Raw genomic sequence first — 21,220 nt, forward strand, 5'->3', positions numbered from 1 at the left:
CGCTGGAGAATGGTATCATACTGTTCCATCCCCAGAACTACCTGATCAAAAGTATTCGGACACCTACTATTGGATTTTAATGTGGCGTGTCCAACATCTTTCTGGCGGCCTGAACTCTGCTGGGGACACTGAATGTTGGCCAGCCGGTGTGGCTGAGCCGTTCTAGGCGCTTCAGCCTCGAACCGCGCGACCGCTACGGTCGTAGGTTCGAACCCTGCCTCGCTCATGGAAGTGTGTGATGTCCTTAGGTTAATTAGGTTTAAGTAGTTCTAAGTTCTAGGGGACTGATGACCTCAGATGTTAAGTCGCATAGTGCTCAGAGCCATTTTTGAACCACTGAATGTGGGGAAAGGTAGCCCACGCCTCCTCAAGAGTCGGAACTGGAGAAGGTAGTGAAGCTGTACGCTGCGGGATGCAGCCACGTCAACGTTCTAATTCATCCCAGAGGTGTTCCATTGGATTCAGATGGAGACTCCAAGAGGCCAGCCCATTTCGAGAACGTTATTGTGGGCAAACGGTTGCCTCACACACGTTGTTTTAAGACGGGATGCACAATCAAACAGATACGAACAATCATTGTCCCTGAACTATTCCTCCATTGCCCACGGTACACAATGGCGTAATATGTTCGCATCCTTCCGCTTTTAAAGTTTTCTTAAGCTTAATAAGAGGAACACACCCTAACCATAAAAAACAGCTCTCCACTGTAACACCACTTCCTCTGTACTTAACTTTTGGCACTACGCACGATGGCAGGTAAGTTCCTCCAGGCACTCGCCCAACTCAAATCCTTCCTTCGGCTTGCCACAGACAGATTCCAGCCATTCAGTGTTCAGTGTCGTCACTCTGTACAAGACCTCAAGGATCTACTACACAATGTGCGGATCATGAAAGGCTGCTCGGCCATTGTACTCGATTCTTTTTAACTTCCTACGCACGGCCATTGTGTCTAGAGTGAATACTGACAGAAACAAAACTGTAAGACAAGGAACAGTCGGGCACTGTATCAAATGGTACAGTGTGAAGGCGTCAAGTACATGGCTCGATGAGCGTATGAAAAGCGCAGAATTCCAGCATAGAGCGCAGCCAATGCACTCTCGTCTTGAGCCGTGTGGTAAGCTGTGAGGAGCTGTATCTCGCACTCCATACCGACGCAGCTGCTTGGTAGGCGATACGAATCACTGTCGGATGCAAGTAAGGCATGCTTCATGTCGCTCGGTGCGACTAATTACTCTGTATCGAACGGAGCGGTTAACGACACATTTCGCATCAGCCCGAGTAGTGACGATGGTCTGGTGTGATAAGGAATGTACGCCTGTTATCAGTTGCGCAATAGAGATATAAGAAAGAGACTACGCAGTACTTTCCAAGAAATAAGACCTCGTATTTGTCGTTACAGAGAAACTTCATTCTCCTATCTCTTACAAATTGATTCTTTAATACCCTAATACAAAGGAAGTGTTTCCATTTAGATTTAATTAACCTGACTTATTAAATCAGGACTCTTGTCCTTTCTTAATCTTCTGAAGACAATAGCCGCTATTTTCCATTAAATTTAAATACACTGACGAAAAAAATTACAGCATCAAGAACGAGTAGTGCATCACAAACTAAAGTTGGTAGGCGAGTTAGTACATCTGAAAGATAATGTCTATATCTACATACACATCTACTTGGATACTCTGTAAATCACATTTAAGTGCCTGGCAGAGGGTTCATCGTCGTGATGACTGGGTGTTGTGTGATGTCCTTAGGTTAGTTAGGTTTAAGTAGTTCTAAGTTCTAGGGGACTGATGACCATAGACGTTAAGTCCCATAGTGCTCAGACCCATTTGAACCATTTTTAGAGGGTTCATCGAACCACCTTCATAATTCTCTATTATTCCAATCCCGTATAGCGCGCGGAAAGAATGAACACCTATAAACCTTCCGTAGGAGCTCTGATTTCCCTTCTTTTATCGTGGTGATCGTTCCTCCCTATACAGGTCGGTGTGAACAAAATATTTTCGCTTTCAGAGGAGAAAGATGGTGATTGGTATTTCGTTAGAAGATTCCGTCGCAACGAAAATGTCTTTCTTGTAACGATTTCCAGCCCAAATCCTGTATCATTTCTGTGACACTCTCTCCCATATTTCGCGATAAAGCAAAACGTGCTTCCTTTCTTTGAACTTTATCGATGTACTCCGTCAGTCCTATTTGGTTAGTATCCCACACCGCGCAGCAGTATTCCAAAAGAGGACGGACAAGCGTAGTATAGGAAGTCTCTTCAGTAGGTCTGTTACATTTTCTAAGTGTCGTGCCAATAATACGCAGCCTTAGGTTAGCCTTCCCCACAACATTTTCTATGTGTTCAAAAAATGGTTCAAATGGCTCTGAGCACTATGGGACGTAACGTCTGTGGTAATCAGTCCCCTAGAACTTAGAACTACCTAAACCTAACTAACCTAAGGACATCACACACATCCATGCCCGAGGCAGGATTCTAACCTGCGACCGTGGCAGTCGCGTTCTATGTGTTCTATCCAATTTAAGTTGTTCGTAATTGTAATACCTAGGTATTTAGTTGAATTTACGGCTTTTAGATTAGACTGATTTATCGTGTAACCGAAGTTTAACGAGTTCCTTTTTGCGCTCATGTGGATGACCTCACACTTTTCGTTATTTAGGGTCAACTGCCACTTTTCGCACCATTCAGATATTTTTTCGAAATCGTTTTGCAGTTTGTTTTGATCTTCTGATGACTTTACTATTAGTCGATAAACGACAGAGTCATCTGCAAACAACCGAAGACGGCTGCTCAGATTGTCTCCGAAATCGTTTATATAGATAAGGAACACCAGAGGGCCTGTAACATTACCTTGGAGAACGCCAGAAATCACTTCTGTTTTAGTCCATGACTTTCCGTCAGTTACTACAAACTGTGACCTCTCTGACAGGAAATCGCAAATCCAGTCACGTAACAGTGTTTGGCGCCGGTCACATAAAACTGGCGCTAGTAGAGCCACTGTGAGGATGTAAATTAGGTTTGCCTTAAATACACGCTGTAAAGAAGCCATTATCAACAGCTCACTGCGTTTGGACGAGGTCGTGTAATAGGGCTTCGGGAAGCTGGATGTTCCTTCTGAGATGCAGCAGAAAGACTTGATGGATAATTGGTGGGAATGTAACCAGTGTACATGCTCGCTGGCAACAGTGATGACGAGAGCATACTGTCGCGAGAAGACCTGTCTCTGGACGGCCACGTCTCACTACGTCCTGAGGCTCTGGCTCCCCGTACCGCATCTGCAGCAGCAATTTGGGCAGCAGTTGGCACCACAGTGACAACAAAGCGGTTACTTCGAGGACAGCTCCGAGCCAGACGCTCTGAGCGTGCATTCCTCTGATCCCAAAGTATAGCCATATGCGAAGTCGGTGGTGTCAAGCGGCAGCTCATTGGAGGGTAGGGAGGAAGTCTGAAGGAAGCTGGTTCTGCCTCGGTGCCAGTGATGGCCGTGTGTTTGTTATCTGGAGGCCAGTCGAGGGCCTGCACCCAACCTGTCTGCATTCTAGACACACCGGACCTACAGATGGGATTATGACCTGGCCTGCGACTTCGTATGATAGCATGAGCACTCTCGTGGTTATCCCATGCACCCTGACCGCAAATCTGTACGTGAATGTGGTGATTCGACCGAATGTGCTGCTACTCGTGACCAGCATTCCAGGGGGAAGGATGAGATTTTCACCCTGCAGCGGAGTGTGCGCCGATATGAAACTTCCTGGCAGATTAAGACTATGTACCGGGCCGAGACTCGACCTCAGGACCTTTGCCTTGAGCAGCAGCTGGCACCATAGTGACAACAAAGCGGTTACTTCGTGGACAGCTCCGAGCCAGACGCTCTGACCGTGCGTTCCTCTGGTCCCAAACTACCGCCATATGCGACTTCCGTTTTAATCTGCCAGGAAGTTTCATATCAGCGCACACTCCGCTGCAGAGAGAAAATCTCATTCTAGAAACATCCCCCAGGCTGTGGCTAAGACATGTCCCCCCAATATCCTTTCTTTCAGGAGTGCTAGTGCTGCAAGGTTCGCAGGAGAGCTTCTGTAAAGTTTGGAAAGTAGGAGACGAGGTAATGGCAGAAGAAAAGCTGTGAGGACGGGGCGTGAGTCGTGCTTGGGTAGCTCAGGTGGTGTCTCCGCAGTATGCCGGCACGGTAGCTCAGCGTGTTCGCTCAGAGGGTTAGCTGCCCTCTGTAATAAAAAAAACTGGGTGAATGGATCAATAACGAACTTCAATGGGCGTCAGGTGACGTCCGCCACGAACGATTGAAACGAATAATAACGAACAAAATGAGATCACAAAAAAAGGTGGTAGAGCACTTGCCCGCGAAAGGCAAAGGTCCCGTGTTCGAGTCTCGGCCCGGAACACAATTTTAATCTGCCAGTAACTTTCATATCAGCGCACACTCCGCTGCAGAGAGAAAATCTCATTCTGGAAACATCCCCCAGGCTGTGGCTAAGCCATATCTCCTCAGTATCCTTTCTTTCAGGAGTGCTAGTTCTGCAAGGTTCGAGGGAGAGCTTCTGTAAAGTTTGGAAAGTAAGAGACGAGGTACTGGCAGAAGTAAAGCTGTGAGGACGGGGCGTGAGTCGTGCTTGGGTAGCTCAGGTGATGCCGGCACGGTAGCTCAGCGTGTTCGGTCAGAGGGTTAGCTGCCCTCTGTAATAAAAAAACTGAGTTCACCGATCAACAACGAACTGAAACGGATGTCTTACGGCAGCCGCCCCCAGCCAATTCAACGAACGGAAACGAACAAAAATGAGATTGATTACAAAAAAAGTCAAAGAACAATATAGAACAAAATGAGATTTTTTTTTAAAAAAAGGTGGTAGAGCCCTTGCCTGCGAAGGCAAAGGTCCTGAGTTCGAGTCTCGGCCCGGCACACAGTTTTAATTTGCCAGGAAGTTTCATTCCAGGGGGCATTTTCGAAGAGGATAACGCTCGCTCACATACCGCTTTTGTAACCCTACATACTGTACACAATGTCGACATGTTGCCTCGGTCAGCTCCATCACCAGATCTAATCGAGCTCATATGGGACATCATCAGACGAAACTCCAGCGTCCTTCACTGACATCTATTTGCTGTAGAATCATGGAACATATTTTGTGTTCAGACATAATGACCTTTCTAGACTCTGAGAAGCTCATATGCAGAATTCAGCACGGTTTTAGGAAACAGCGGTCATGCGAGACAAAGCTGGCCCTCTTTGTGCATGATATACAACAGGCTCTAGATACCGGCTCCCAGGTTGATGTCATATTTCTCGACTTTAGAAAGGCGTTCGACTCAGTTCCGCACTGTCGATTGCTACAAAAAGTGCGCGCGCACGGTCTATCCGATGACATATGCGGTTAGATAGAAAGTTTTCTAACAGGCAGGGAGCAGTATGTCGCCCTGAACGGGGTGGCTTCAACAGAAACAAGCGTAACTTCAGGTGTGCCCCAGGGCAGCGTAATAGGTCCTCTGCTTTTTACGATTTACATTAAACGATCTGGTTGATGGTGTTGACAGCGGCCTTAGACCGTTTGCCGATGATGCTGTAGTCTACAGGAAAGTAGTATCACACGAAAGTTGTGAACAAATCAATGGGGATTTGTAGAAAACAAATGCGTGGTTCAATGACTGGCAGTTATCTCTCAATATTAGTAAGTGCAACTTACTGTGTATAACAAGCCGAAAATCCCCATTAATGTACGAGTACAAAATAAATTCCCAGTCTTTGGAAGCGGTAACGGCTGTCAAGTATCTGGGTGTGACTATTCGGAATGATCTCAAATAGAATGATCAATGACACAACTAACGGGTAAGGCGAACTCTGGATCGAGGTTTATTTGTAGAAGCCTGAAGCTATGCAGTCCTTCAACAGAGGAAATTGCTTGCAATACGTTAGTTCGTCCAGTTTTGGAGGATTGTTCGTCTGTGTGGGACCCTTACCAGTTGGTCTGATTCAAGAGATTAAGAAGGTCCAAAGAAGAGCCGCAAGATTAGTGACTGGTACATTTAGCCATCGCGAGAGCGTTACAAATCTCATAGAAAGTTTGAAGTGGGACACACTTGCAGATAGACGGCGCGGCAAACGGAAGGGGCTGCTCACTTCATTCCGAAATCCGATCTTCGCCGAGGATGTAGAGTGTATTTTATTAATACCAACTTTCAAATCGTGCAGTGATCACCATTCAAAGATAAGGGAAATATGAGCTCGCACTGAGGCCTTCAGACAGTCGTTTTTCCCTCGCGCGATCCGCGAGTGGAACAGAGGGGGGATAATCATCTTGGTATTGAAGCTCTTTTTTTCCGTGTTTGCTTTAAAAATATATATGTTTTCGGATAGGGTCCGCCTTGAGCAAAACACAGTTTTGTTTTATAACCCAAACATGTTTCACTGCAGTTGCAGCATCCTCAGTGGGCTTTTATTTTCCATCTTTTTACCACATGGTGTGGTTTTTCTGACGTCTTGTGTTTCTACAGTGACCGACAGTTTGTCATCTGCAACCACTTATACTCTTTTTTCGTCTTCATCACTGTCAAACACTGAATATTGAGTTGCCACTGCCACTGTCACTGTCACTCACTGTTTCACTGTTTATCACTGTTTATCACACCATGTGGTAAAAAGATGGAAAATAAAAGTCCACTGAGGATGCTGCAACTGCAGTGAAACATGTTTGGGTTATAAAACAAAACTGTGTTTTTCTAAAGGCGGACCCTATCCAAAAACATATATAGAGGGGGGATATTACTTTGGCGCGAATTGTGCCCTGCGCCACAAACCGCTTGGTGGCTAGCGGAGTAGGTATGTAGATGTAGAAGCAGCGTTAACCGTCTCTGTGTTGAACGACCAAGTGCATCAGGCATGGAACTCCATCCCACAAACGTACGTCCGGCACCTGTACAACACAATGCATGCACGTTTGCATGCTTGCATTCAACATGCTGGCGATTACACTGGTTATTAATGCACCAGCATTTCACATTTGCAGTGGCTTATCTTTGACGTATATTAACCTGTGGTCTTTCAATGTTGATCACTTAAATATGTTACCTAGACTAATGTATACCCGAAATGTCATTATTCTACATTAATCATTATTTGGTGTTACGATTGTCTTCCGTTAATGTATATTACAAAAACTGCCTGTTTGATTGATTTCTGCTGCAAGTCTGTTATTTTACTTGGACTCAACAACAATTTTCTTCGTAATAAATAATGATTCGAGTACTCTAATTAAGGTTGGTCGGTCGGTTTAGGGGACGGGAGCAAACAGCGAGGTCATCGGTCCCATCGGATTAGAGAAGGACGAGGAAGGAAGTCAACCGCGCTCTTTCAAAGGAACCATCCCGGCATTTGCCTGGAGCTATTTAGGGAAATGATGGGAAACCCAAATCAGGATGGCCGGACGTGTGTTTGAACCGTCGTCCACCCGGATCCGAGTCTAGTGTGCTAAGTGATTCGTGTACTATAATTAAAGGCAAAGCACGCTCCCCACTCTCAGTGTTAACGTGAACGAAATTTCGTGCTTTTTCTTCTACCGAGCGAGGCAAATCAACCAACCAACCTTTTTATTCTTATTTTCTCTCTTGAGAGCCGTGTGGACGTCCATCTGCCTCAGATGCCAGATGGTGCGATGAGAGCGAACACGGGTGTCTGTGTAGGAACGTGACGTAGATGCCACGTTAGCCACGGGGGATACTAGAAACAGCTTTCTCAACCCCGTATGGAAGCGAATCGTCCACTGGAGTGTATTGCATAGCCTATTACGTGGGAACTATAGAGCTGTCTCTAGCATGGAATTTACGAGGCTGTGCTGGAAACTTAAAGCCTCCGAATTTTTTGTGCGAAAACTCTTACATTAAAAAAAAAATTCAAATTATTCAGTCTTCATGTCTACATATTTATCAACGTAGTGATCCTGCCGACAAACATATTTCTCACAACGAGAGACCAGTTTGTTGATACAGTCAGTGTAGAATTTCTGACTTTGTTAAGGTAGCCGCAACCCCATTTCTGTTTGTACCGCTTCATCACTATCGCAGCGAAGGCCTAGAAAGTGTCCTTCAAGTTTTGGAAACATATGAATAACGAAGAGGTCCAAGTCGTGACTGTATGGAGGATGATCGAAGACAGAGAACCCATGCCGTCTGACTGCTGCAGACGACGCAGCGCTCGGGTGTGGACTGGCCTTACCGTGCTGAAGGAGAGCGTGCTCCATGTGTAGGCCAACTCCCCGAATTTGAAACTCGGTTACTTTCTTACTGATCGACATAGTTACGCTTCAAACACGTTGCAAGCTACAATTCTGAGTTCTCTAGCGGCAGAGGGCTGCAAATGTGTGGGCATGAAGAATAAAGAGGTAGAATGTTAATAATGTTTCTTTTATGTACAAACTTCTCAAGAATTTTCACGTTAAAAATTCGGAAGCATGAAACTTCCTGGCAAATTAAAACTGTGTGCCGGACCGAGGCACGAACTCGGGACCTTTGCCTTTCGAGGGCAAGTGCTCTACCAACTGAGATACCCAAGTACGAATCACGCCCCGAGTTCGAGTCTCGGTCCGGCATACAGTTTTAATCTGCCAGGAAGTTTCTTACTGGCGAAGAGTTGGTCGACGTATGCTTCGTTTCGTGTATTGGCTCGATGAGCAGTGTAGCAACGCAACATCGAACAGTTATCACAACGACGGCAACCACAATGCAATAGTTTAGCATCTGGACATGGTCACATTGCCGTGTAGCTGGGATTGTATATTTTAGTTACTTCATCTGAGGGTAGGTTAACGCCGAAATGATGGCGAAAAACCTCATAACTGGGAAGAACAGTCAAAGAAATGTGTTGTGCGTTGATCTTCTAGAGAGGACTGCCAATGACCACGAATGATTCTCGGTTGTGTGATTACGGGTGACGAATCCTGGATTTCTGAGTACGATCCTAAGACAAAACAGCAAAATGAGAAGCCGCACGCTGATACATCTCCTCGACCGAAAAAGTTCGAATGAGCTAATGAACAAGAACAATGTTGATTTCCTTTCTTGACAGTGGGGCATCGTGCATAAAGAACTTTCTCCTGCAGGACAAACTGCCAGCCAAGTGTTTTACAAAGCTGTCCTTGAAAGTCTCACGAAAAGTGTGAATCGAGTGAGACCGAACACTGCAGACAAGTGGATGCTGCATCATGGAAACGACCATGTCACACGGTCACTTCCGTCACGGAATTTTTGACTTCACTAGGCATTCCTGTTGCTTCACAGGTACACTATTTAGCTGATCTGAGTCCTTGTGACTTTTTATTTTCCCGAAATCGAGAAATGTCTAAAAAGACCGTCCTTTTGGGACTGGAGAACATTCCAAAGAATGTGAGCGACATGTTAAAGGCCCTACCAATTGAAGCCTTTCAGTGCTGCTACCAGGACTAGGGAACAACGACTCCACCGGTGTACAGCTGCCAAAGGGAACTTACTTTGGAGGGGACAATGTTAACTTTGGCAGATATAAAATCAGTCTCATCACTTTCCTCACATACCTCGTATCGTAAAATTTTTCACTGTTGTGGAAGTATTTTACCAGAAACAAAACTAACTGGGGTAATAAACGAAAGAAATCACAATAACTATATTATTACCCTGTAGCAAATTCGAAATTTGTGGTAAGTTCCTATGGTACCAAACAGCTGAGGTCATCGGTCCCTAGGCTCACACACTATTTAATCTAACTTAAACTAACTTACGCTAAGAACAACACACACATCCATGCCCGAGGGAGGACTCGAATCTCCGACGGGGGTGGGGGGTGGGGGAGGGGGGTTGGGGATAGCCGCGCGAACCGTGACAAGGCGCCCGAGACAGCGCGTCTACAGCCCCGCGGCTTTACCCTGTAGCGATCCATCAGCGAGCGCGGGTCTCTTGTTACCAAAAGACTCACAAAATATCCGTAAACAATCTCAGTAGAATTTTTAGTTCACTTTGTATAAGTTACGCGATAAAAGTTTGGGACATCTCGTATATGAATGCGAAGAGCTTTACCATTTCCAGCTATAGCCGCTAGTCTACGAAACTAAAAATAAATATAAGGTAGTGCCTTGGAGTACGTGCGTGACTTACTTGTAGAGGGAGTACGTTGTGGGCTCTGTAATCTGCCCGGCGATGAGGATGGCTATGACTAGCCCGTAAATGGCGATGATACCCGCCATGACGACGGGGATGATGGACTTCATGATCAGCTCGGGCCGCATCACAGCCATCGAAGCGATGCCCGTGCCAGATTTGGCGGTGCCATAGGCCGCCCCAAACGCTGCAAGGGAAATCAAATGGTTAGTGGTCAAGTACACTTGGGCACTGTGCTTTTATGCGAGTGGTGTCCAACGTTTCTTAGGCCTGTATCCCTGAGTGCAATTAGACATTAGCTGGTACCCTCCATCCCACCCACCCTCCGCCAGTTGAGCTCCCCTACATTATCACCAACTTAAGCACCTAACTAAACTGTAGAATGAAAGACTTTTCTTGGAACACTTTTATATTTAAAATGATGGAAGATGAATGACATGTAGTTTGCATGTGTGTGTGTTTTATAATGAATGACGAAGGAATTCTTGGTGGATGGCAAGGGCTACCCACGGTAGAAATCTATCTATCCATAGTGAGGGTAAACACTTGTTACAAAACGTGCTACCCCTGCATTACTCCTCTCCAATGTTGCACTTGCTTGACCTATACAATGCAACCCCAATCAAAATCAAACCAGTTCAGATATGTGTACGATACTTGCTGTTCGTAAATCACTTCATTGTTGCACTCCTTACTTCTGAACTGACAGAAATTGCTTAATACTTTATATCTAACCGCTCTCATAATAATAATAATAATAAATCCGTGCACAGCCCTAATGTAGTTACAACTGTATCGTGTTTTCAAGTAATTCATTTATCTGTTTCGAAGCGCGTAATGAAGCAATAGCTGACAGGGTTGACCGAGCGGTTCTAGGCGCTACATTCTGGAACCACGCGACCACTGCGGTCGCAGGTTAGAATCCTGCCTCGGGCATGGATGTGTGTGATGTCCTTAGGTTAGTTAGGTTGAAGTAGTTCTAAGTTCTAGGGCACTGATGACCTGAGAAGTTAAGTCCCGTAGTGCTCAGAGCCATTTAAACTATTTTTAATGAAGCAATATCAGGACTAATGCAGGTACTATCTACAACTTTCAAGCAGTTTTATGTAGTAAATTAAAAGTACTTTACATAAGAGCCAACTTTAGCTACGCGAAAATATGGGTTCTGAACAAAGGATCTCCCTTCTGAAACAAATGTGTTATGAATAGGCCGAATCGCCCAAAACTCTGCGATAACGAGGAAAGCAGTGACTTTAGTAAAATTACATAACAGCGTCACTGAATGTCAGTATTAAAGGGTATGTAGTTAGCACATCTCCCTGCTAGTGATTAATATAGGCTCCTTCAGGAAACTCTTCCATTGTAGTGACGGGGTTGCATAAACTCTTACCGGCAGTCCCATCAAGGGAAACCTTGACACTACTACCCTTCAAGCTGAAGTACTCAAAACTTGTTCTTACATGGCGTTGTCGGATAAAACAGGGTACCACTAAGTTTGATAAAGCAGGCTAGTACCCCGTTTTATCGAACTGATTTAAAAATCGCCGTTTGCGATTTTCAAATTGTTTATTTACTTTGTTCAATTATAAAATTTATTCAAATGGTTCAAATGGCGCTAAGCACTATGGGACTTAACTTCTTAGGTCATCAGTTCCCTAGAACTTAGAACTACTTAAACCTAACTAACCTAAGGACATCACACACATCCGTGCCCGAGGCAGGAATCGAACCTGCGACCGCATCGGTCGCGCGGTTCCAGTCTGAAGCGCGTAGAACCTCTCGTCCACACCGGCCCGGCATAAAATTTATTATTATTATTATTATTATTCGCAGGATCTAACTTAAATTATACCGTAATTATGGCGTCTTATAAAAGAAAAACTGACAGACACTCATGCAGTCAAGAGAGTATGAAAGAAGCTGTAGTGGCAATTTTGGCCCAAACAATGGGCTATTTGAAAGCATCAGAGTCCTTCGGGATTCCGCAGAGTACTCTGGAAGGACGTGTAAAAAAGACCTGAAGTGGAATGTGTTTAGAGGGCTGCTACAAAGAAAGGTAACCCTATTCACTATTTTAGAAGAAATTAATTAAACTATTGCAGTTATTATTATTATTATTATTGTTGTTGTTGTTGTTTTTAGTCTATGCTGCTACAAACCTGTATTTAATCAGGAGTAGAAAAATGAACTGGCTGAATATATCCTGTTAATGGAAAGCAGATTGTTTGGGTTGACTATCGATGAGGTGCGGAGTCTTGCTTTCGAACTGGCAGAGAAAAATCAACAAGACTAAGAAGATGGAAGGTAAATGCTGGTTCTATTTGTTTTTGAAGAGGAATCCGGAAATAAGCTTGCGTTCTGCCGAGCCAACATCTCTTGCCAGAGCAATGGTCTTCATACGTGCAGTGGTGAAGCAGTTCTTTGGTTTTCTGTCAGAACTTTACAATAGGTACAACTTTGCAACCGATAGAGTCTATAATGTGGATGAGACAGGAATAACAACAGTCCCTAATAAGCAATCAAAGGTGGTTGCCTTGAGGAGGAAAAGTCAAGTTGGCGGTTTGGTTTCTGCGGAGAGAGGCATCTTAGTGACTGCAGTAGGCTGTGTGAGCGCTTCTGGAATTTATATGCCCACAATGTTTCTGTTCCCTAGACAAGGAGCCAAGCCTGAGCTGCTGGATAATGCTCCGTCAGGATCTACTGCGGAGTATCAGCCTAGCGGATAGATGCAGAAAGAAATTTTCCTGAAGTGGTTCCAACGATTTGTTGAATTTTCTAAACCAACTGCAGAGAAAGCCGTTCTTCTACTCTTAGATGGCCACTTAACACGCACAAAGAGTACTGAACGTATTGATATCGCTAGAGAAAACCATGTTCATCTCTTATGCTTTACTCCACACTGCACCCACTGAATTCAGCCCCTGGATGTTGCATGTATGGCCTAATGAGTACTTATTACTCTGAGGAGGTTCGAAAGTGACTTCAGTGTCATCCTGGACGAGTGACAACCATCAATCAAGTTGCAGGGCTGTATGGCACAGCATTCATGAAAGCTGCTTCTATTGAGACTGCTGTAAATGCATTCCGTAAAGCTGGAATCTTCCCACTGGTTGCAGATATTTTCCCTGATTGGCTGCATCAACCTGCTGAAACAACAGAGACTGACCTACCGCTGGAGAAAGGTGTTGTCCCGCCTTCGGAACCTAGTTCAGAGTCATTAAACAAAGAAACATCTTTTCCAACCACACCAGGGTCTTCCCAGTCGGATAGGCCTAAGCCTGCAGCTTTCCACGTCTCTCTGAAGGACATAAAAGCAGTGCCGATAGCTGAAAGAAAGGAACAAAAATCCGATAGAAGAAGAGGAAAGACAACTTCCCTTACAAGTTCACCTTATAAGGAAGAATTAAAGTCTTCTATGAAAAAGGGGAAGACTCCCAAAAGGAAACTTCAAATGGGGCCACATGCTAATAGTTCTAGGCCTACTGAAGTCAGAAATGTTGGACAGAAGAAAGCAAAGAAAGTTGGAAAAGCACGGGAGTATAGCACATCGTCAGAAGAGGAAGGAGAAGATAATAATACAGCTTGCATTTATTGTAATGAACTTTTCTCCAGTTCTAAGTCTGAAGAAGGCCAGGTGAAGTTTTATGTGTGTAGTGAATGGGCTCATGAACAGTGGCCGGCATTAATGATGATGATGATGATGATGAACCATATAAATGTGATTTTTGTACATGAAGTGATTGTCAGGGATTATAAATGGAGTTTTTTTAAAAATTTTCCTTATAATATAGTACCCTGTTTTATCCAACTAGTCTGATAAAGCGGGGTAGTTGATACAAGTGTACAAAATTCTTTTCTGTGATGAGGCATTTTTTAATGTATGTTTTTCATATCAAATTGTAATTAGACAGTTTGGACAATTAGTCATTAAAAACTCAACAGACTGGTACACAAAGTTCATTACATATGCCTCTTTGTTTATTAAGTACCCTGTTTTAACCGATTCTCCCGTATTAAATTCTAGCTAGGAAAAATCACAATATAGCATTAGAAGTAGGTACAACACATAGGAGCACTGTGTATGACGAACGGAGAATCGATAGATACTGCGTATGCTTTTGACGTCGTTTTAAAAATTTGTGTATTGACGATACAAGGGCAACAAAGCAATGATTCAAGGTATGTTAGTATTCTGAATAACACACACAGGATTTTCAATAAGTAGCTTCAGGGATTCAGAAAACGATTGATCGAAAATTATAAGACACACAGAAATATGACGCACTTCACTGGATTTAGAATCTCTCCCAGTTTCGAGCCGTAACACTTGCCGTGACTTAGTTACATTATGACGCACATGTTTCAGAACACGTAGAAAAGTCATCTGTTGCATATTGTCTCAGTGAACTAGTTAACGCGTGCAGACAGGCAGCCGAAGGAACAGATCTCCATAGCGGCCTGCTCTCGTTGCTCCTTCCTAGGCAGCAATGAACTGATGCCCATATTAGCATTTGCCACGTCACAAATAGTGACCATACTGAGCACCGGCTAATTCTCTGTCCACTGACACGTCTTACAGTTTTCATGCAGTCGTGTTCTGAGCAACCCTGTACATCAGTGTCACAGCTTTCACAAGGTTTCATCAGAACAAGATTCGAACCTGAAAGAGCAACGGCCGGGGAAGTTCCGTATCAGTTCCACTATTTCACTAGTATTATATGAAGTTTTCACTTTTGTAAATGACAAGGAACCTCTTGACTGCGACGTCGCAGAAGGACAATGACGTTTACGGCATTCGACGCTCCAAATGTTGGCTTCTAATGGCAACAGGAGGTGAGCACAGCATGAGGCTACGAGCCGTGCTTCAACAGCTTAGTTGAAGAGTAACATAAAAAGTGGTTCAAATGGCTCTGAGCACTATGGAACTTAACATCTGCGGTCATCAGTCCCCTAGAACTTAGAACTACTTAAACCTAAGTAACCTAAGGACATCATACACATCCATGCCCGAGGCACGATTCGAACCTGCGACAGCAGCGGTCGCGCAGTTCCAGACTGAAGCGTCTAGAACCCCTCGGCCTCTGAGGCCGGCACGAGTAACGTAAAACAGTGCTACAGTGCTAGTTGTGTTGACACAAAGCAGATCGATGGTAGCGATAAACAAAACAAACATGTATTATATCTACAACAGTTGCCGAAGTAGACAATCCGCGAGAAAGGAACCGAAGGAATTTTACGGACTGAGAAAAAAGTGGCAGATGAAATATTAGAACTTCTGCAAGATGAGTCGGTGGAATGTGTGGTATCGTATACGGTCGACTGTGTGGACAATGTAAATGAGGAGTACAGAGCTTAACAAGTGAAACTGATACTGAAACAAGTGCCGAGCCATGTAGCTGATCATCCTTGTCGGGCAGGGACTCACAAACTGCGTCTCCAGTGAAACGTACTAAAGGACATTCGTTGCCCAAGGAGAGAGTACTAAATAGAATTGCCTACATGTAAGATCATCCGCAGCATAGTAATTAAAAAAGAAAAAAAATATGTATAGATTTCGAATAAGTCACCAGCAATATGACCGTTTAGTGCATAAGAAAAACTGCGGATATTTAAGAGAGAACAAGGCACACTTTTTACAAAAACTAGTGGCTGCGCGTTTCAAGGATACTCCACACAGTGTACGGAATGTACGTGACTTACTACGTTTTGCACATCAAATTGCGCCCGACCTACATACAGTGATTTCAGGAGAAGCAGCGGATGCTACAGAACTGGAAGACGTAATGTAACGAAATTTCAAAAAAACGTCAACGTGACAATACAAATCAATCTGCAGAATCAGCCAGAATATTTGTAGATGAGATAAACAAACTGATCCCGTCGTTCAGTAAGAATTTTTTTTTCAACTCCGACCAATCGGAATTTGAAGAGGAAATGTATATGAAAGGAGCCCTGAAAATTAGTAGTACCAAGAGAAAAAAAATGTGTGTGAAATCTTATGGGACTTAACTGCTAAGGTCATTAGTCCCTAAGCTTACTCACTACTTAACCTAAATTATCCTAAGGACAAACACACACACCCATGCACGAGGGAGGACTCGAACCTCCGCCGGGACCGGCCGCACAGTCTATGACTGCAGTACCAAGAGAGTTCTATAAAGATCAACTAACATCAATGCCTTCAAGCATTCGTGCATAATTATGTCGACTTTTAACCTGGATGTTAAGTTTGCTGGAAACTTATTTATTGTACTGCTAGAAGCTGATGGTGCTCTGACCTCTTCGATTCGTTCACGCGTGCGTGATCTTGCAAGAGCAGTAAGGAATATTTACTTCTCAGTAGGCAATAGTGGGAAAGTGCGAGTAACAACTATGGTATGAGCACTGCATTTGGCCAATAATTGATCAAAATATTTTGCTTTTGGTTGATTCATGATCTGCGTATAAAAATCTTATTCCTTTACAGAAAAATATCCCTCCTAAAAAGTGTGTGGCATTCACCTGGAACCACTGGACAAATTCAACCTCTGGATGTTTGTTTTTTCTGTGCCTGTATAACATATTATCGCACAATCTGCAGCTACGCCTTGAAGGATAGCCAGTTTCACGATAAGCTCCACGAGAGATTGTTTTGCATTCGGTTGCATGCCATCACGTTCCATCAATTTTCATCACCCGGCTCCACCAATATGATTCTGTAAGTATTCTTTAAGAGTGGATAGCTAGTTCAGTGTCCTGCACAGGTTGTAATTCCCAAAGATTTCGCCTTCGGTCTTGATGCTGTGAACCTTTGTGGTCACTGTGACACTCTAATCAAGCAGACAAAATTTCTGCTTGGTGTGATAGATGACAGTTTGCCTTAGGTGAAAAAATGAAAGTGAGTATAAGAAACAATCCTTTACTGTTCGAGTACTGTATTAGTGGTTTGCTGTTTGACATAGTCACGCTAATTAAATCGATATAAAATAGAATGCACACGTATGGCCAGTAATAGGGAAGGTGAATGGTCAACTCCGTCTTGTGGGAAGATTTTTGGAAAACTGTAGTTCTTCTACAAAGGAGGCCACGTATGTAACACTAGAGCGACCCATTCTTGATGAATACTCGAGTGTTCGGGATTCCCACCAAGTCTGATTAAAGGAAGACGTGAAAGCAGTTCAACAGAATATTAAGAGATTTGTTACCGCTGAGTTCAATCAACACGCAAGTGTTACAGAGCTGTTTCGTGAACTCAAATAGGGCCTGCCTGTGTGGCCGAGCGGTTCTAGGCGATTCAGTCTTGAACCGCGCGACCGCTACGGTCGCAGGTTCGAATCCTGCCTCGGGCATGGATGTGTGCGATGTCCTTAGGTTTAAGTATCTCTAAGTTCTAGGGGACTGATGATCTCAGATGTTAAGTCCCACACTGCTCAGAGCCATTTGAACTCAATTGGGAATGCATGGAAGGAGGGTGATTTTCTTTTAGCGAAGACAATATAAGAGAAATTAGGGCTAGTAGGGATGCATATAGATGGTCATTTTCCCCTAACTCTGTTTTCGAGTGGAATAGCGAAGGAAATGACTACTCATGTTAGGCTACTTGCTACCCTCTGCCACACATCATATGGTACATAGATGTAGATGTAGAACATATCGAAAAAATGGGCATGTTAAAAATGAGCTCAGAACCTGTCGATGAACTGGATTTATGGCAGTTGAAGACAATATTAGGATGGATAGTAAAAGAAAGAGACAGAAAAGCAAAAACAGTATGGAGCGTTTTCGGTTAAGTAAACGCGGTTTCAAAAGAAGGCTTCCATTGCTCCTAAAACGGAAGGCTTTCTTACGCTGTACGAGTAGTTTTGAATATAACAGGGAGATATTAACTTTTACTGCTAAGTCCATCCACAAATGGGAATTATAGTGAGTGTAAAACCGTCAAATACATCAGGTAACAAGCTGGAACAGAAGATGTAATCATGAACATAGTGAGAATGAAATGGTGGTGGGCTAGACCGGTAGCAAGACGAATGGTGTGTGGGTAGTCCAGACAAGTTCTCTGCTACACTCGAAGAAGTAAGAGAAAACTGAGAAACCGCCCAATGGAAGATGAGCGGATGAGATTAGAAAACATCCTTTATCAGTACAGATGCGTGCAGTCGAACACCATAATTTAACGAAACGTATAGAACTAGCCTTTATCCAGTAGCAGATGCCGATTAATGGTGATGCAGGTAATGAGTCATTAAAGAGTGCAGTGGACTTTGTGCATAAATATGCGCGGCGTTTAATGGCAAGGCTGAATGTATAGCGCATTTCCACCTCTAATAATGTGTGAACTCCGTAGGACCATCCTCACACGGATCGTATTAAGAAATGTAACATTAATCAGTCACCAAAATACTTTATCCATAGTGTAGGACGACTTATATATATTCTTGTTTAGGAACATGCATTAATTTTTGTACTGTTAACGGTGTCCACGATGCAAGATGTTTGTGAATTTCCACTTGTACGTCGCTGGAGGTTTGCAACATATCACATTCAGAGTCAAAGTTAACTTATGTATACTCGTATATGCATGAAGGATCAATAAACTGGTACGTTAGACACAAGGCAAATATTTGCTGAGTGTGTTGGTTATGATTTCGGCTGAGAAGAAACAGATCTCCTAAACCGTTGCGCCACACAGTTCACGAGAGTGTGTGGGAAATATCCTTCCTTCCTCCTACATCGCTTCATTAAGTTGCAACTAATCGTTAAGCTATAATTTCAGTTTTCTGTGTTAATTAGAAATGAGTTTAAACATTATCAGATGAGTATTTATAATAAGTGCTTCATTAGGTGGAATTATGTTCATGAATGCCTTGATGCCTATGCCAGTACGAAAATGACAACAATCCGAGTTCACTGGGTGTAACACGTGTCCCTGCATCTGGTCAAAGCAAAGCAGTCATCTCGTGGAAGGTCTATTTGCACAGCACAGCGGTCTTACTGAACAGGGTAAGCCGTTTCCTTCCTCTTATTTCAGAGCTGCTTCACTTAACCGATTATGCGAGGATATACAGTTCAACGAGGTGTCCTAAACACTGACAGACGACGTTCCATTTACCATGTAAACAAAGAAGTGTCAGAAAGGAGCTATGGTTACTGTTTAACGTACCGTTGAGGTCCAGCCGATTAGCAACGGAACACCACATCTGCTGGTGAAGGATACTGTCGAAAACGCGCCATAAAATTTTAGAAAGAGCCAGTCAGGTAACTCCTACTAATTACGTGCTAGGATCCATGTAAACCGTGAACTACATTGAGGCCGTCGACATAGTTCGATTTTTGGTGTTGTATGTGATTCAAAACACAATAACGAATTTTTGCTTGTGCAAGCGCTAGAACAATGTATTCACGTGACCTTCAACAAGTCAGAGTTCACGCTTTAAAAAAAGAACACTTTATACAGACGTCTCGCTCCGCTCTTCTTATCTTTGCTATAGTATGATACGTTTATCCAAGCATGAGAACATGTCTGCTCACAAGAGTGTAGAACACAGCAAACCCAGAACTGAAAACGTGTCAGCGCTTGTGTGATTATACTACTTGCCGCAGAAAAAATGGAACGAATGATATAGAATTGGTATTTTAAGTTGCTGAAAATTAAAATGGCAAGAAGAGAACAGTGAATTAAAACTCAATAGTTTTCTTAATTAACCATATACGAGAGAGGTGACTAAAACTTGCTTTTGTATTGTTTAACACTGCTCTGTTCAGTTGCTCATAGAGTTTGACGTCGACATGTTATTTGAATAATAGGAGCTACTGAGTAACATAATTATTTCCATAGTTCTTTGGTATGTTCGCCAAACCCCTGACGACGGCTTGCTCATCCCGATAGAACACTACAAAGTCAATACGCGTGGTATAACAGTTACCTTAAATATCCCCCCTCCTGCGTCCCTCCGCCGCTAAGAAATATGGATTTTCCTGTGACCGTTGGGATTGCCTTCCTAAAAGAGACAGATAGTAAACTGTAGTTGCTATTGGAGGAGTATTTATGGAGAGACAGACTTACGTACGGTTTCTAAAGAGGAGCAGAGACATTTTCAATAGTTATAGCAGCAGTAATGAGACCTTGCAACGTACGTGACATTGGTATTTCCATGTTGGTGCTGCGGTGCGGTTGATATCACGAGGAAATTAAAGATGTTATATTTTCCGAGGATACGCTGCGCTATCATATAGTTTAATGATTATGGCAAGCTCTTGAGCCTAGTATTTGGAAAGTAAAACAGTCCTCTGTTTGAATCTCTGGACAGGACCTTTTCAGGAGTCCGTTGTCAGAAGATGAAACAAATCCGATATTTAACTGGCCAGAGGGTGGGATAATAGATCTCTTAAATGTGTCGGTAATTTATAGAGAACTAGAATAGAGAAATATGTAAGCTTTAAAAGGGATTTAGTGAAGTACAGCAGAGAGAATCTATTGTACCAAAGCACCAACAGTAACTTCAGAATGGTAATAGTCGCTACGGATGTACTGCAGGGATAGATATTGGATCTATTCTTGCTGTCGTTATACAGGCTATCCCAGAAACCTTGCGAAAATCTTCGAGGGGCTGTGGGGGCTGTCTGAAAAAACAAATCGGGCATCGGAACCCACGTCCAGAAACATAGTCCAACGATGTTACAGAGCATCGAAGTTATAGGCGGCGGCGCCTGCAACTCGGCTACCTTTTCGGCAGTAAACGTGACTTTGTATGCTGATAGACTGTAGGTGAAACATCTCGCATTATTGTCTGTTATTCAATGATCGCGATCGATTGCCACAATCGACAGTGTAGAAAATTGACCTAGTTACTAAGTAGGCAGGCCTTTTCTCCTATGAATGCAATGCTCTGTTGCCTTGGTGGATGAATGTTTGGAGACAGGTTTCCATCTACAATTTATTTTTCTCCTATATACCAAAAACTACTGGAGATTTTCGAGTGTTCCAGGAGAAAAATAAACTGGAGGAAATCCCTTGTCCGAAACAGCCATCCACCAGACAGCAGAGCATCACATTTATAGTAGACAAGGCTTTTCTACGCAGCAGCTAACTCCATCTTA

At 43.5% G+C, this 21,220-nt stretch overlaps 1 protein-coding gene across 1 annotated transcript in view; it reads right to left on the reverse strand.

The window, feature by feature from the left end:
• LOC126282041 (V-type proton ATPase 16 kDa proteolipid subunit c-like) overlaps positions 1-21,220 on the reverse strand; it is a 40,381-nt gene that overhangs the window by 10,817 nt on the left and 8,344 nt on the right. The window contains exon 2 of the mRNA XM_049981455.1: positions 10,139-10,328. Within this exon, the coding sequence (XP_049837412.1) occupies positions 10,139-10,328 (190 nt within the window). The remainder of the gene's footprint in view (positions 1-10,138; positions 10,329-21,220) is intronic.

The sequence above is a fragment of the Schistocerca gregaria genome, chromosome 7 (assembly GCF_023897955.1).
Source record: "Schistocerca gregaria isolate iqSchGreg1 chromosome 7, iqSchGreg1.2, whole genome shotgun sequence".
NCBI classification, from domain to species: Eukaryota; Metazoa; Arthropoda; class Insecta; order Orthoptera; family Acrididae; genus Schistocerca; species Schistocerca gregaria.